Here is a 17382-nt window from a genome sequence, read left to right as displayed (position 1 = left end):
ATTTATGTATGGTGAGTGCCTCAGCTATATGGTAAGGGTCTGCCTTTACTCCTGTCAATGTTTGTGCTAAAAAATTTATAGATTTGTGGCTGACATGTACTGTGGCCCACTTTGTTTTTGCCACATTTCAACTTTACATGGTTGATATTCACTCTCTCAACATGAGTTATGCACTCTCCTTCACAGAAAAACTCAATACGATGATGATCAATGAATGGGTACATTACGTACCTGTAAACATAGTACCACAGGTTGCTTGTCTACACACTGAGGACATTTGTAACATCACTACTGTTGCTTCAATGCTACCTTTTACTGCTTGTCCAAAGCTTTTGCATTCCACTTTTGTTGGTATTCATTGCCTTCTGATTTATTTATTGCTGCAGTGGGCTTGTATCAGTGACATGTACCAGCCAACACAAATGCCACATAACTGCCTAAATTACTCACAAGATCCAAACAACTCTTTTTCTTTATTATTTGTGCTTAGCCTTGCATTTAAATTTATCTTCCAATTCTTTGTAACAATGGTATGGTAGGAATGATGTTGAATCTCAAGGTCTCTGAATGAATTCAGACCGCATCATAAGATATTGTGTACCTATTGTCATTTTTCTTAAAAATGTGGTATATTTTTTGTTTCTGAAAGAGTATTAGAGTTCCCTATTACAGTTCACTTGTGTGTAATTTGATGGGCAGCACGATTTTAAAACTGAAGAAGCAGGAGATACTATATGTCTACTTTCCTCCTGGCAGATTATATTTATGTATCACTCAAATGCATACATATTGTGTGTGCATGTGTACTTAGTTATATGCTACAAGAAATTGAGGTTTCAAGCATGTTATCAAATTTCATTTTTTGTTGTTGTTTAATTTGCTGTGAGTATCATCTTTCAGATGCCAGTAAAAAGATATTACTTTCACCCCCCCCCCCCCCCCCCCCCCAAAGAGAATCCATTGTATCTGCCTGAGTCTCCACTAGAGTGAGGTAATGTTTTTAGGATCTAGATTTACTTAAATTTTGAAAGATTAGAACTTTCGCATGCTTATGACCTGCAATTTTAATAGCCTATATTCTTTTGCTGAGGCAGTGGGTTTTGTCATAAATTGTTACAAATATTTCAGAGTATTTTAAACTTCAGGGAAAATCTTAATTTTGTGGTGGTGGTGGTGGTGGTGGTGGTGGTGGTAGTGGATGAAACATGATCTATAGAAAGTTGACTTGCTCTATATTTCTCTCTATTATTTTTGGTGCTTAACAAACTAAAAGTGTATATCATGGTGAACTGCATATTTTAGTGCTACAGAATACATTAATACCTAGCATAAAAATAGTGGCCTAACTTGTGGACCAGTATTTTAGGTCAAATTTTTAGAAAACTGTGAAATGGTATTTCTCATGCAGTTATTTATAAAGGACATAACTGACCATTCAGATAACTTTTGTCTGCCATTTTTAGCAGACAAACTCTCTTTTTTTATTGTGGTATGTTGGCTGCAGGCTTCCTTCTTTAATTAAGACATTATCAAAAAACTTTTTACATCAGTAGAAAGTATTTAAACAATTCAAAATTTTGGAAATAGGCTGCACAATGACACAGAATGTTAATTTTTCCAGAATGAGAGTTATTTGTGTAGACAGTAGGGCACAAACAGTGCAAGGTGTGAAGCAGCCCTTACATCCTCAGTATTATTGGCACATTAATGATGTGTCAGTATATTGCCCCAAAGAGTGAGACCACGTATAGCACAATATCATCATTTAATATTTATGTGTGTGGTATGTCAGCTAGAAATCTACCTTCATACCAAACTAGTCAGTGCTCAATGATGTGGTTGTATATTGCTAGTAAGTTGCTTGCCTTGCAAAACACAGGAGTGCTAGTTGTGCAAGTTTCGCAGGAGAGCTTCTGTGAAGTTTGGAAGGTAGGAGAGGAGGTACTGGCAGAAGTGAAGCTGTGAGGATGGGTCGAGAGTTGTGCTGGGGTAGCTCAGATGGTAGCAGAACTGCGAAATGATTTCAAAAAGTTTTCTGTGAACATTTCAGTGGACCAGGGACTCTTCCATGACAGTATATATTTGTAAACCACAGTGGCAATTCATTACAGATTGAATAAATGAACTGTGTGCATGTACTGTTTCCTGTGTATTTCTTTATTGTAACAATTGTTGCAAATGAAATAAAACAGTTATGCTGATAGAAAGCTTACATGATTATAGATTTGTGATGTGACAACTGGTGAAAGAAAAAATAATATGTATGTTCATAAGACAGCTGACTTAATCCTATTTGCCAATTCTGAGAGCTGCTACAAGGAAAGTAAATATTTCTTCTTAATATTATGATTGAAGATTAGATGGGTAGATCACATAACTAATGAGGAGGTGTTGAATAGGACTGGGGAGAAGAGAAGTTTGTGGCACAACTTGACTAAGAAGAAGGGATCGGTTGGTAGGACATGTTCTGAGGCATCAAGGGATCACCAATTTAATACTGGAGGGCAGTGTGGAGGGTAAAAATCGTAGGAGGAGACCATGAGATGAATACACAAAGTAGATTCAGAATGATATAGGTTGCAGTAGGTACTGGGAGATGAAGAAGCTTGCACAGGATAGAGTAGCATGGAGAGCTGCATCAAACCAGTCTCAGGACTGAAGACCACAACAACAACAACAACATTATGACTCCATGATCGTTGGTTTCCTCTGCTATTGTGGACAAAGTGGGTGATATTTCTTGATCAATCAGGAACTTTATTTCTTCAAAGTACATTTGGTGCTTTCATGTATATCTTCCAGCCCACTTCTGATTTTTTGTAATTTACATTTGTGATTTCACTGTTGAAATTATTTCTGAGGGAACTGGATTTCTCTCTGTGTCAGTAGGAACTGACATGCATGGTACAATACTACCCTTAAAGGGCACAATATATTGAGCAAGTGTCAATATATTTAAAGCTCTGCAGTCTTGTCCAATATATTGCACAAATCATCAGTGTCAATCTCAAACGGTCAGTATTATTGCTAAATATTTGATATTTTGCCAAATGCGGTCTTGTTTATGTGGCTGCCTACACTAAAAGATCTATAGACTGTGGAGAAGTTATACACAATAAATATTTGACAGTGACTGCATGTCGTATAAAAATATGAGGGAGGAGAGGTAGAGAGAGAGAGAGAGAGAGAGAGAGAGAGAGAGAGAGAGAGAGAGAGGAGTCCAAAATGAAATTTTCACTCTGCAGTGGAGTGTACACTGGTATGAAACTTCCTGGCAGATTAAGGCTGTCTGCCAGATCGAGTCGCAAACTCAGGGTGCCTTTCATGGGCAAGTGCTCTACCATCTGAGCTACCCAAGCATGACTCACGACCCATCCTCATAGCTTCATGTCCACCAGTACCTTGTCTCATACCTTACAAATTTCCTTCCTTCCAGGAATGCTAGTTCTGCAAGTTTCGCAGGAGAGCTTCTGTGAAGTTTGGAAGGTAGGAGAGGAGGTAATGGCAGAAGTGAAGCTGTGAGGACGGGTCGTGAGTTGGGCTTTGGTAGCTCAGATGGTAGAGCACCTGCCTGCGAAAGGCAAAGGTCTTGAGTTCGAGTCTCGGTCCTACACATAGTTTTAATCTGCCAGGAAATTTCAAACAGACAGGGCTGGTGGAGTAGTGTTCTTAATACTTGAAATTTTAGATGACAACACACACCATATCTTGAGGATTTACATGTGCAAACCTTTTGTTACCAGGAATGTCACGTTTGCCTATTCTGTTCGTGAACATGCCAGAATATAAATATCCTAAGAGATACTGAAGTTTTTGAGGATTTGTTTGATTATATCCACTAGTTTTTACATGCAGATAGGTTTGTTACGATGATGATATAAGCAACAGCTTGTAAAGAACATAAGAGGTAATTTAAAAGCTATCATATTTAAAATTTATGGAAACTGTTCATTTAATAGTTGAATTTTGTGTATATGGTTCAGTTTTGTGTGCTCCTATTTTCAAATGGCTGTGGTATTCCTGCTGTACTACTGTAATTGTAAGATAACTGCCTTTGCATGTTGTGTAAAATAAATCTTTGGTCTCTCAAAACCTATTGACCATTTTTATTATCTGTGTAACATTTCTTTCTTTTCAATGCTGTGTGTTTATAGTAGATCCGAACTGTTTGGCAAATCTATTTCTCAATGCACGAGAGAAGCACTGCTAACCCACTTTTGAATCCTAACTGAAAATTATAGCTTATACTGTAGCTTGTCAATCTTGTATGTTGTTTCACTTACTGTGTTTTCTGGATTCACTCTACTGTTATTACCACAGTTACTGCGTACGAGTGTGGCACCTGGTGTTGCGGTGACTTGGTGTGTGTTTTTCTAGGCCCCTGCCTCTATGTCTCCGGCCCACCTGCATCAGTATGCCTCCACCCTCAGCCCGGGCCAACTTTCTGAGTCACTGCCTGCTAGTCAGGTTCGTAAGGGCACATCCTGTTGCATGAGACCTCTTGCACTGTGTCTTTCTGTTAAATTTAAGTTAGGGAAGTGGTGCATGTAATAGCTGCTGTTCTCTGTGGTTCAGTTAATGTGGCTGCAACTTGAAATCAGGTGAGATGTTATTTTGGTGGGTTTTTATTCAATAATCTTTAAGAAAAATAGACACTTGCTTATAATTGATCACACTGGTAGCATTGGTCAAAGTACCTCATAACCTTATAAATTTAATTACATTCACTATAGTTTACTGATGAATGTGTAAAGTTGTAAATATAGGCTTCAAAACAAAATTCTGTGTTAGATCAGTATTTAAAATACTTTTTCCTGTTTGTGATACAGAATGTCAATTTGGATCAAAGACAGGGAAGAGAAATTGTTAAGCACTTATCCTAAAGAATGAAGAAAGGAGTAAAAAAGTTAATGTAGACATTAAATTGTTGACCAGCTGTGTGGAGAGTGCAGTAAACTATGCTCCTTACTATATTAACAGTATATTTTGTGTTTGTAAACTGTATTGTAATTACCAGTAAATAAGTAGGTGGCTATTCACATTCCTCACACCCACACAAAAAAAAAAAAAAAATTGAAAGGTACATCATACTTGCCATCGACTGAACTATTTATTATATTATTTAATTGTAATAAATAGCACAGTCCATAGCAAATGTGTTGTGATTTAAACAATTCTACGAGACTTTCATCCTACAACAAATATTTGTGATTACTTACCATATTTTAAACTGAATGCCAGTTGTGCGAGAACCTGTGCAACTTTTCAATGAGTTGCTGGCCATTTTCCATGCATTTAAAGTTTTAGACATCTTGAGTCCACATATTTCCTCACGTGGGTGATGGGCAAGCATCTGTAATAAGTGATTACTGTTTTCCAATGGCCACACACAGATGTACATAGACAAACATTTCTGTATGCATTGAAAGGATAATGGGAATAGAAACGTGTGTCCAGAAATATATATTTCTCTCTTGAAATACTTTTTTTGTGGAGAACCATAATAGACATGTGTTTCTCAATAAAATTAGACAGATTGTGTCACTAAAGGTTGTTATCCTGTTCTGTATGCCAAGAATTATTGTGAAAATATGTCTTCTTATCAATTGTTTAGGTAAGAAAAGATAGATTGCTACTTACTGTAAAGATGACATGTTAAGTTGTAAACAGGCACACTTAAAAGACACTTACACATAAGCTTTCAGCCACAGCCTTCATCAGAAAAAGAGAACACACACCATTCATTCACACAAGCAAGCACACCTCATACACACATGACCACCAACTCTGGCAGCTCGGGCCAGAATGTCTCTCATGATACTTGACAGGAAATGGGAAGTGTTGTGTCCATCAACATAGAGGAGATTAGGAAGAAACAATAAAAATAAGCATGGGGAAAGAATAATTTCCATTTAGAGCTGTTGTATAGACTTTCACCAAGAGTGGGTCATCTAGAAGACGAACAGTTACACAGCAGAGCTGTCTCAGTTGTGGTTGAGTTGAGTACCTTGAGCTGTGATTCATTTATTTGCTTTATTATGAGATCTGCTGGTTCCAGTAGCATTAGCATTGCTAGGATAAGGATATAAGCTGGTGTTTTTACAAAATTTATGATTGTGAGTTATTTTATTAAATTTACAAATGTGGGCAGATTCATGATAGTACTTGCATAAAAAAAGAGGGCCGAAATGCAAAAAGACATCAGAATTAATATTTACACACACACACACACACACACACACACACACACACACACACACACACACACATTGATGTACCTTAATACAGGAAAATGTATGTGATATCTTTTACAACAAAAAATTATTCATATTTATTCTTGCTGTAATGAGACATCATGAGTTACAGATAAAACGACACACATGCCCACACATTTATGCTACAAAACATATTAATTTATTTGTATTATTTAATTTGCAATGGGTATTCTTTCGCCTTGCTCTCAAATTTTGGTTTTTCAAGAGCAAGACGTTTAACGTCTGTAGGCAGAACATTGAAAATTTTCATGTCTGGACGATTTACTTCTTTCTGCATGACGGTGAAATTCATTGGTTGCTATGTAAGTCCTATTATGACATCATATTGTGTTCATGGTATGTACTATTTGCTTTGAAGAGGGAGCAGTTTTCATTGATGAAATATTCAATGAGATGTCATTGTAAGATCAGAATCCTACCAGTGTCTCATAGATAAACACCTCTCATAATGTGTATAACTCTCTTTTGAGCAATTATTTTTGACAGGTACTCATACCCCAAAAGGTGATGCTGCAAGACAACAATGCATGGAACTTGGAAATATCTGAAGTGAAATCTCTGACAACATCCTTCTGTGTGGATGATGCAGTTTCCAACAAAACAAAAGTTCCAGAATGAAATCTTTTAGCAGATCTAGGACATGACAGGACCAATTCTATTTGCTGCTAATGTACACATGAAAGAATTTAGTAGAGATTTGTTGCTGTGTGTGTTTTCCAGTATATTTTCTGTTTATGTCCTCTTGTTCTTTCTGTATGACACGAAATTCTACATAATGAGGTTTTTATTTTACATCCAGAGAGTGAGTCAGTTACAGTTAAACCAGTTGAGGAGGTAATGTGTGCTCCTAGTTAGGGTATATAAAGTAACATAGTATGAAATGCATTGTACTCAACAATGTGAAATTAGGTGTACAGGCACCTGCCTGTTTGTTAGTTGAACCATCCCAGCATTTGCCAGAAGCAATTTAGGGAAATCACAGAAAACCCAAATCAGGATGGCCAGACACGGGTTCGAACCGCCGTCCTCCCAGATGCAAGTCCAATGTGCCACCTTACTCAGTAGTTATTGCCTGTCTGAATGCTATTTGAGACATACTGATCCTCAGTAGAAGACTATATGGCACACCTAATAAGATACAGTGTTTTGATATACTATTTTAATGGGCCAATGTAGCACAAATTAGGTACTGCAATCGGATAGGTACAGTGAAACTATATTACTAAATTCGCACTAAATTTACGAATGCAGCAGTGTATAAAACAGGACATTTTGTACTTAATTTGGTACATAACATTCCACTGGAGATCTAATAATTGTAATTTATTAATGCATAATCTATTAGTTATGACTTCCTCTGAATAAAATGTGTAGTAGTGCACTTTACAATGGTTTAGTAACAGTGTAACATTTTCCCCTCTTTAGTGCTGTATGGTTAACAACTACTTTTAACATATTTTGGACACTAGTGATTCCTGATTAAAGAAAATAAAATTTCTTGTATCACACTTAGTGCAACTAGCTGATAAATGTGGGAATGACAGTAATCATCTCAAAAGTACTGTTGTTTCATAATCATTAAAGTACATTTGGAAGCCCAGCTTCATTGTTGGGGTGATGTTGCTCATGAGTGAACAACACTGGAATGTGTGCTAGTACTGTGAATGTCAAATACTTGAGAAAACTATATTCCAATATACACGAAAAATTGTCACACTATTCACTTTCATCTAATTCTGTCACACTGTTGGAGCAGTGAAATTCTTTCAGTAGTGTGCTGAAGCCTGAACACTGGAACTGTGCTTCAAAACTTATGTTGGCAGTTATTAAACATGTTATTTTAAGACGGTTCACATAACTGGTCCCCTAGAATTACACGTGTCTCTCATTGTCCCCAAGCAAAGACACTTTACTGACCTCTAAATTAGTGAGTCATAGGAACATTGAAATTATCAAATTTACTACAACATTCCTGAAAAAAGCAAGTTGTTTTGTGCTTATTTGAGTTATGTGATTGTTGAAGGCTTTATCATCACAGTTCAGTAGAATTCATTGTTTAGACTGTCATGATCAGTGATTAACATTAGAATTGGAATGTTGTTAACAGCAGCATACAGGGGAAAAAACAGCATTCACATGACTCAAAAGTGAAGAAATGCAGTATTAATTTTTGTTAAAACATTCTTAGAAGACCTTATATAACAGATTGAGTGACAAGGAAATTATTTGTACAACGAAAACATGTTGTACTGTCTAGAGTGTCCTCTTTCGTACTACAGAGTTACTCAATCATGAATGGGTGGATTAATCAACTAGTGAAAAATGAAAAATAAGTACGCTGAAACAAGCACCCCACTTAAATAAAGTTTTATTCTTGTATTGTACAGGTTGTACAGTCTGTATGATTATAACTGCAGGATTGTCCCCCCATGGACATTGTCTTACATATCAGTATCACATATGTAACATTCTGTAGCTAAAATTTAGCTCTGCAATTGGCATAAACTGATCATAAAGGTATTAGATGCCATCTTAGAAGATAGTGTTTCACACTGTTCTCACCTGTTGTTGCAAAGTCTCATTCATCACCAGATCTATCTCATATTCAGGAGTTAGTTACCAAAAATAGTGGAAAGCATGTTTGACAGTGAAGAAGTATACCCAGGAAAAAATTTTGTGCAGGAAGAGGTCATAATTTGTATCTTTTAGTAATGCCAACAAATGAGCTGGATGATAATCTGGATGTACACTGCACTCTTAGCTACCTCTTCAACATACATAAGTAGTGATTGGCCAATGTGGACTACCCAAGCCACACGATTCCCAAATTTGTTCGATACAGTCCTGCAGTGGTTGTCCTACTGATTGATACTATACTTGTAAACTACCATCACTGATGCAGATACATTGACTACTGTCATAACTTAAGTCAACTTTGTGCCATTCATCTCTCCAGTTGCGTCTTTAGTAACACTGCCTGAGGTGTGCTATGTGACAATGAGTTGAGAGATGGAACTGGGCAGACCCTCTGGATGCAACATTTGTCTTGATTTGTGCTTAATGTCATAATATAATCTGCAGCGACTGCTCATCTGACCTGATTGTCCATGCATGAACCTGTATGTAACTGCCATCATGAACTGGAAAAACAAATATTTGCACCTTTGTCAGCTCACTAGCACCCAGATTCATGCACAGCTGACACCTCATATTATTGTGCTGAACAATTATTCAATAGTTTTCATGCAGGATATATATATATATATATATATATATATATATATATATATATATATATATATATATATATATATATATATATATATATATATATATATATATATATATATATATATATATATTGTTATACCAGTTCAGTATTCAAAGCAAAAAACTATCTTTCCAGTTTATAAATAACAGTAGCAAAATGATAGACTGTTACTCACCATAAAGATGACTTGTTGAGTTGTAGACAGGCACAATGAAAAGACTGCTACACATTCAGCTTTTGGCCAAAGTCTTCTGCAGAAAAGAACATATACACATCCACAAAAGCAAGCACATCTCTCGTGCACATAACTGCTGTCTCAAGCAGCTCAGACCGGGATGTGAATATGTGTGTCTGTGTGTATGTGTTTTCTTAAGCTAAATGTGTGACACTCTTTTTTTCATTGTGCCTGTCTGCCACTCAGCTTGTTATCCTTATGATGAGTAGCAGTCTGTCATTTCCCTAATATTGTTGATATTCCAACCTGGACCTTCCAATATATCATATACAGTAGTTATTGGCCTCCGTATTTTTGTGCTCAGTAAATGGTTCCTACTCCATACACAGGATGACAATACACTTTCACCTGCTATATTACTGCTTTATATCACCTTCCCATGAAAGTATGATGTCTCTAAAACAATTTTTTTTTCAATTTCTCACTAGTTTATGGTAAAGAATTCACTTGGTGCTTACTGTAAATGCAGCACTCTTACAGCAAGCCAAAGTGAGTTTGGTTTATCTGTCCAAAGATCAGTGTTCTGATATGAGAATAAATTGGCTGCTGAATTTTATAGTGAAGATTTAGCAGTTTTATTTGGTATAGTTTTAATATCTTGGGCATGTTCATTAAAAGCAACAGAAATTTAACAAAGAGTCAGTACCTTTTACATTAACTGTCACCAATAGAGGTGGTGCATTGGGCAAGACATTGGATTGACAACATTTTGGAGAATGATCCTATCATGCAGATTAAAGATAAATTAATATGGTGGCTGATGACAGTAAATGTTTTGTATTAAGCACAATCAGTTGTCTTAGTAGAGGCTTTCTTAAAAAAAATTGTGTAAGGAAATCATTTCCTGTTCTATTGTATTGTACATGAATATAAAATCTAGAAATTATATTCTATCTGTTTACATTCTGTTTTTTGTACATTTTGTAGAAAGTGGAGTAGTTCAGATTGTTGGCAGTAATAAAGGTTGCAGCCTGAAATTGATAGTGTATTATAATCTGAACTGCAGCTAAAAAAAAAAAAAAAGGAAATTAATTTCCACATGTGAGCAAAACTATAATTTTGTTCTGACTCAGAAATTCCAGTGATAACATTACTGGGCTGACTATTTGTATGGTGATATTATTATAACTGATCAAATGGATGTAAGAAAATATGAACTTTATACTCTGCAAAATATATGAATTTCATAATGCAAATAATGAACACAGTCAAATTACATATGACAACTGGGATAACAATGATAACAATACCAGTAACAAATGGCAGAGTTCAGTGAATTTCAGAACAATCATATGGTTTCACTACAATGTAGCTGATACAGTGAAGAAGGGAAAAAAGGATTTATGTTAATTTTTAAACTGTTGCTGCAATTTGAGTGAAGAGAGGAAATACTATTTAGCATTTGTACAGGACTGATGAAATGGTAATTCTGTTAGATTAATAACTAAAGTGGTTTAATTATATCCAGATATTGATTTAAGATGTCTTTAATCACTTACTAAATTAACTGAAATACTTTGATGGAAATGGAATATATTATATCATGAAGCACTGGTTCTGATACTAACCTGACTTTTTGGAGATGTTCATCACATAATGGGTAATAAGTTATTAAACTTAAATCCCATTTGGAACCAATGTCTGTCACCATCATCATCATCATCATCAACAACAACAACAACAACAACAACAACGATAATATCAGTGTGACAACAATGGAATGAATCCACATTCTTATTTGTTGTGACATGGAAGGAAACAGCCTCCAAATGTCATCTCAGTGATGATCTTGCCATACTTGAAGCACATGCTGTGTTAGTTCATGAAGACTACTGGCCAGAGGCTAATGTGAAAGTATACGTCTTCTCATTACATTCAGGCATGCTCTGTTGGTGACCTGTTAGGGGACCTGGCAGGCTGGTCATGGATCTGTACATTCTTCAAGGTGTTTATGATGTGAACTGCAGCCTTACATTATCGTGCTAGACTATACTATATGGTACACTGGTCATGAAGGCTATGACAGCAGGGTTTACTGTTCTTGCACAGACTAGTAAGTATTCGTGCTCCCTTCAACAATAACCAAATCAGTCCTCTTATTATATCAAATAGCTCCCCATACCATGATTCCAAGATCTGCAGAGGTACAGATAACAAGATTTGTTGCATCCTGTGACTTTTCATCTGATTATCTACAGACGTGTCAGTGTCAGCCTGACCACCACAAACAGAAGTGAAATTTGTCGCTTAAAACTATAGAATTCCATTCAGTGTCCAAGGTGACTCTGGCTTTACACTATGCAAGTTTCTGTTGCCTGTGGTACAGAGTCAGCAGTAAATGGCATATGGCAGCTTGAGATTACAACCCAGCTTCCAATAAGCTGTTCCCTATATTTTGTGTTGGTGCTCTGCCTGTAACCTCTGCTGAGAATTTAGCCGTCATCATCTCCCTACTAATCAGTCCTGCTGGAAGGACCTGTATGAACTCTTGTTGCCATGCTATTGTCCTGAGTATCTTGTCAATACTCATTCTGCTGCATTGCACTATAGCTAACTGTCTGTGTGACCTGTTGATAAGCTTCTCCATGTCCCCAGTGTCAATGACTCAACCTTCCTCAAAGCTGAAAAGATGAGTATAAGCTGCTTATGCACATTATCTGGGCATGCACCACCTGAAAAGGTTCAGTAATGTTATAGACACTCCCAGTAGCCATCATGTGCTCACACTATTCTTCATCTGTGTGAATAGCTTTATTTCTTTACTGAAAATAAGATCAGATAAGGATTAAATTTTAATCAGCATATCCCACAGACATGGAAATACTGGAGCAAGAGTGTGGTAGTCTTCAGTCAAGGTGTATATGATGTAACACTTTCCATTTTCGTCAGTGTACCTCGAAGGTAAATGTTTGTGTTCAGAGGTGGCTATGTAAATTTTCTACTAAGCAGTTAGACTTTATGACCTGCAAGTTACTCACTATTATTGTTGTTCATTTCATTTTTATTAGTACACAACCTCCAATTTTACAGCATGTGGCATTGACAGAAATAGAAAGTTGTGAAGTTCTGAAATGAAATATTAAGGGATCGAATTTAATTTGAACTGAAGGTTCAAGAATTATGTGCATTTTCAGAGGCTCCTCTCTACACAACGGAATAAGTTTTTTTAAAATAATTTAGTGATGCTTTTGGAGAGTGTTGGCTCCCAGTAACTGCCAGAAAAGTGAATTTTGAGAAATATTCATTAAAATGTTGGCACACAGTAAATTTTTGATGAAAAATTGCTGATGACTGATGCAACTTTTGTGGGATATACGAAGAACTACTCTGTCTAATTCTTAACGGGATATGCTAGCAAACAGCAGAAACAGTAACAACAACAGCAACAGCAACAGCAGCAACAGCAACATGAGCAACAACAAAAACAACTGAGAGGGAACTAGAGAATATGAAAAATTAGATAGTTGTGCTTTGATTAATTAAATCTGGGTGGAATCAACCCTAAGGTTGGTTTGCAGCAGACTGCCATTCATCTCTTCTGTCTGCCTTCCTCTTCATTTCTACATATGTTTTTCATCCAACATCATTCATAATCTCTTGTATGTATGATATCCTTCTTGCCCCTGCCAGTTCCTTCCCTCAATAGCTCCTTCTGCTATTGTTCCAGTGATGTTGTATCTTAGGATGTGCCCTACAGGTTTGTCTCTTCTTGTTTGGATGTACCTCCACAGAGATCTGGTTTCCTGTACTCTTCTAAGCACCTCTTCATTTGTTACTTTGTCTCTCCAGCTGATCTTCATCATCCTTCTGTAGCGCCACATCTCCAGGGCCTCTAGCCATCTTCTCCCTTCTCTTCCCATTGTCCAAATTTCACATCCGTATAGGGCCACATTCCAAACAATAGCTTTCTTGATACGTTTCCTTATTTTCAGACTGATGTGCTTGCTGGTGAGTAAGTTCCTCCTCTGATTAACTGCATTTTTGGCGTGTTGTATTCTGCTCACAGCTTCTTTCTGGCTTTTACCATCCATTGTGATTTTGCTTCCCAGGTAGGTAAATTCCTCTATCACTTCCAGCTCCTCTCTTCCAATTCTCATTCTCAGAGGTTCATATTCTGCTTCTGTATGGCATACCATCACTTTAGTTTTTTTCTTATTTATTCTCATTCCACACTGATTGTAGAAAATCCTTTCCAATGTTCTGAGGACTTCCTCTAGATCTTTTATCTCCGTGACTAATAGCAGTATCATATGCATAATGTAGCATGTCTATCTTCCCCACCTCAGTAGTTTCTCACACTTGGTCTATAGCTCCCTGGATGTTAGCACTGAATATAAGAGGAGAGAGAGCACACCCTTGTCTTACCCCTTTTCTAGTATTTGATTCGTGTTCCTGGTGACATTTCCTAATCACTGCCACCTCATTGTTATAGGAACTGAGTATCACACTGATGTCTTTGTACTTCATTCCACTTTTCCTCAGCACTCTGAACATGTCTTGCCAAATAACATTATCAAATGCCTTTTCCAGGTTTACAAAGGCAATATAAGTTGGTTTATTTTCTGTAATTGCTTTTCAATAAGGAGTCTCAGTGCCAGAATCGCCTCTCTTGTTCCTAATCCACTTTCTCTTTAGAACTATTTTTATGAGAATTTTTGATGCATATGATATTAGGCTTAAAGTTTGCTACTGTTCACATTTTTTAGTTGCTGCCTTCTTTTATATAGGAACAATGATGCATTTCTGGAAGTTTGTTGGTATCTCTCCTCTGTTATAGATGGACCTAATAGGTTTAAGCTTCATCATTTTCATGCTGTCACCAGCATTCTTTATTAGTTCTGCAGGGATGTCGTCAATACCCATTGGTTTGTTGTCCCGTAGTTCTTTTAGAGCTTTGTCAAATTCTTACAGAATATCATCTCCCTTGTCATCTTCATCTACTTACTATTTACAAGAAGCAGTAATCTTGTGTTTTGTAAGATATATATGTAGATTTAATTTATGTAGACACTGATAATAATAACACATTTCATAAGAAGTGGAGCACCATATGGAATCTTCATAAAATACACACTACTTCTTCATAAAATATACACTTCTTAATATGAGTTAAATTAAAGGTATATTCACTCACATCAACTTAACCCACCCCTCCCCCGTCCCCTCCCCATCTCTCTCTCTCTCTCTCTCTCTCTCTCTCTGTGTGTGTGTGTGTGTGTGTGTGTGTGTGTGTGTGTGTGTGTGCGCGTGTGCGTGCGTGCGCGTGTGTGTGTGTGTGTGTGTGTGTGTGCCTAACATATTAATGGGAAATAAGGTTCGTAAATACAACAGTGAAAACTCTGGGAAAGGATAGATTCCTACTTGTTGTAAAGATGACATGTTGAGTTACAGAAAGGCACAGTGAAATGACTGTTACACATTTAGCTTTTGGCAAAAGCCTTCTTTAGGAAAGAAAACACACATACATTCATACAAGCAAGCACAGCTCGTGTACTTGTGACCTCCATCTTCGGTAGATCAGACCAGAATTTTTAAATACTTTGCAATTCAGTTAATTTTGAATGATCGTACGACAGTGAATTAAGAGTTTTAAATAACAAATGAGGTAGCTGAACAAAATACTGTTATTTTGGTGAAATACAGTTACCTTTAATTGAAAGAGTATCTGTATACATATGAAGCTTTATATAAGGTAATACAGTTGTTACAGTTCTTTTTGTCACAATATCTGTGCCCTAAAGGTACAACATTGTTTTATTGGATGTTAAGATATCTATCTGTTTTAACATTTGTTCAGACTGAAATGCTAAAAAGGGGTGGGAAGCTGTGCTGTGATTTTGCAATTGTGGTACAGTAACACATTAACTCAAAAACTATAGCTGTATTGTTATATGTGTTCATGTTGACTTGCATAGATGGAGAGAAAACAGAATATCTCACTCTCTCTCACTCTCTCTCTCTCTCTCTCTCTCTCTCTCTCTCACACACACACACACACACACACACACACACACACACACACAGTAGTTTGGTTCTGGTATCGTGTTGCACACTGTCATCCCAATAAATAAACTGACTTTCCATGTGAGAAGCGAGGAATCCATATCTGAAATGAAAACCCAAAACTCAGTTACAATATTCAGTGGTAATCTCTTTTTTAAGCTTAATTGATTCACACATTTAACATTTGATTGGAAAGTTATCTATTTTATGTGTCCAATAAGGGGAAATTGTTCAGTCCCAGCATTCACATTGACAGTGATGAGAATGATGAGAACCCCACTAAAACCTCACCTGTGGCTGATTTTCAATTGTTCCCCTTCCTCCTTCATTTCTTATAACAGGTAGCTGTTTGTACATGTAGATCACAGTTGCAAGTTTTTATCCTCATAACCTTCCCCTATTTTCTTGAAAAACTGTGAAATGTTGAGGAGTGCTTATAATCACTGGAACCTTGAAAATCCAAATGTTCTGATATTATATAATCATGTCCTAAAGTGGCTCTGTTTTTGAGTTTTGGTACTTAATCTGTCTATCAGCCAAGTTTAGTCTTTCTGTGAGTGCAACAATATTTTTTATCTCAGTGATAGAATTTATGATTCCAAAGGGGCTTCTTCTAACTGAGTTTATTAATATCCTATGTTCTGTCCTAAGAGCCCTGCTTGTCTGATAGGAGCTTTGCATCCATTCTGGTTCCCTGTATTCAAGGGCAAGTACACCTAGAACCTTTAAGTGTGCTCCAGTTTTACATTTAATGTTGCAGTAGGTCTTCTCCAGGTAAGAATAAGAATTGCCACCACATTTTCACAGTGACGTGGGACCCAAAAAATGTAGGAACTTTTGTGATTCCAATGGATTTTGCCTCCTCATGAGGAGTAAGTAATTTGTTGGTGTGTCATTATATTTTCATTGTTTTCTGCCTTTTGGCTTCTGTTTTCATGTTCAGTTTCTGTGCCCAAATAGTGATAACTGGTTCTTTAGGGCATTATATGCAATTACATAAGGCTTAACCACCATTTGTATCTCAGTTTTCTGTATATTCACATATTTATTATTTTTGCAACATCAAAATTGCACCAGTGCACAATATTGTCTATGCACATGGTGTTAAAAAAGAAGTTTCCCATATTTTTGTATGGTGGGGTATATAAGGGGTGTGAAAAGTGTCACATGTTGGGTAATCACTATGAAGGTCATGGAGAGGCCATGTACTCATTTGAGACAGCATTATTAGCACCTGACAGTGTTCAAAAGCGGCCTAATTGTGGGTCTCCGCTTGGCCCATGGTGAAGTCGTGCAATATCCAAATTTTTGGGGAATTTGGATGTGGCAGTGGCCCCAAATGTTTGACTGTATCGAAACATGAGAGCACGCATACTCTCCATCAAGGTTGTGTTCAGCAACGTCTGTCCACTACAAGGGAGATTGCCATATTGGTGCACCAGGAACATCATAACCCCTTCATATCTGAACGGCCATTTGAGAACTAGTAATGGACTCCCTGCAGCATTCTGTGTCATCCCAAACTATTAATCAGAGACTGTCAGCAGCAGCTGGACACTGTCACATGTGTAGGCTGCCATTAACACCACAACACAAAC

General features: G+C 36.9%; 1 protein-coding gene across 1 annotated transcript in view; it reads left to right on the top strand.

Annotated features, from left to right (window-relative positions):
* The window catches only part of LOC124722553 (liprin-alpha-1), a 410311-nt gene that overhangs the window by 302898 nt on the left and 90031 nt on the right, over positions 1–17382 (top strand). The window contains exon 17 of the mRNA XM_047247695.1: positions 4378–4467. Within this exon, the coding sequence (XP_047103651.1) occupies positions 4378–4467 (90 nt within the window). The remainder of the gene's footprint in view (positions 1–4377; positions 4468–17382) is intronic.

Source organism: Schistocerca piceifrons, chromosome X (assembly GCF_021461385.2).
Source record: "Schistocerca piceifrons isolate TAMUIC-IGC-003096 chromosome X, iqSchPice1.1, whole genome shotgun sequence".
NCBI lineage: Eukaryota > Metazoa > Arthropoda > Insecta > Orthoptera > Acrididae > Schistocerca > Schistocerca piceifrons.
This window is presented reverse-complemented; position numbering and strand designations above follow the sequence as displayed.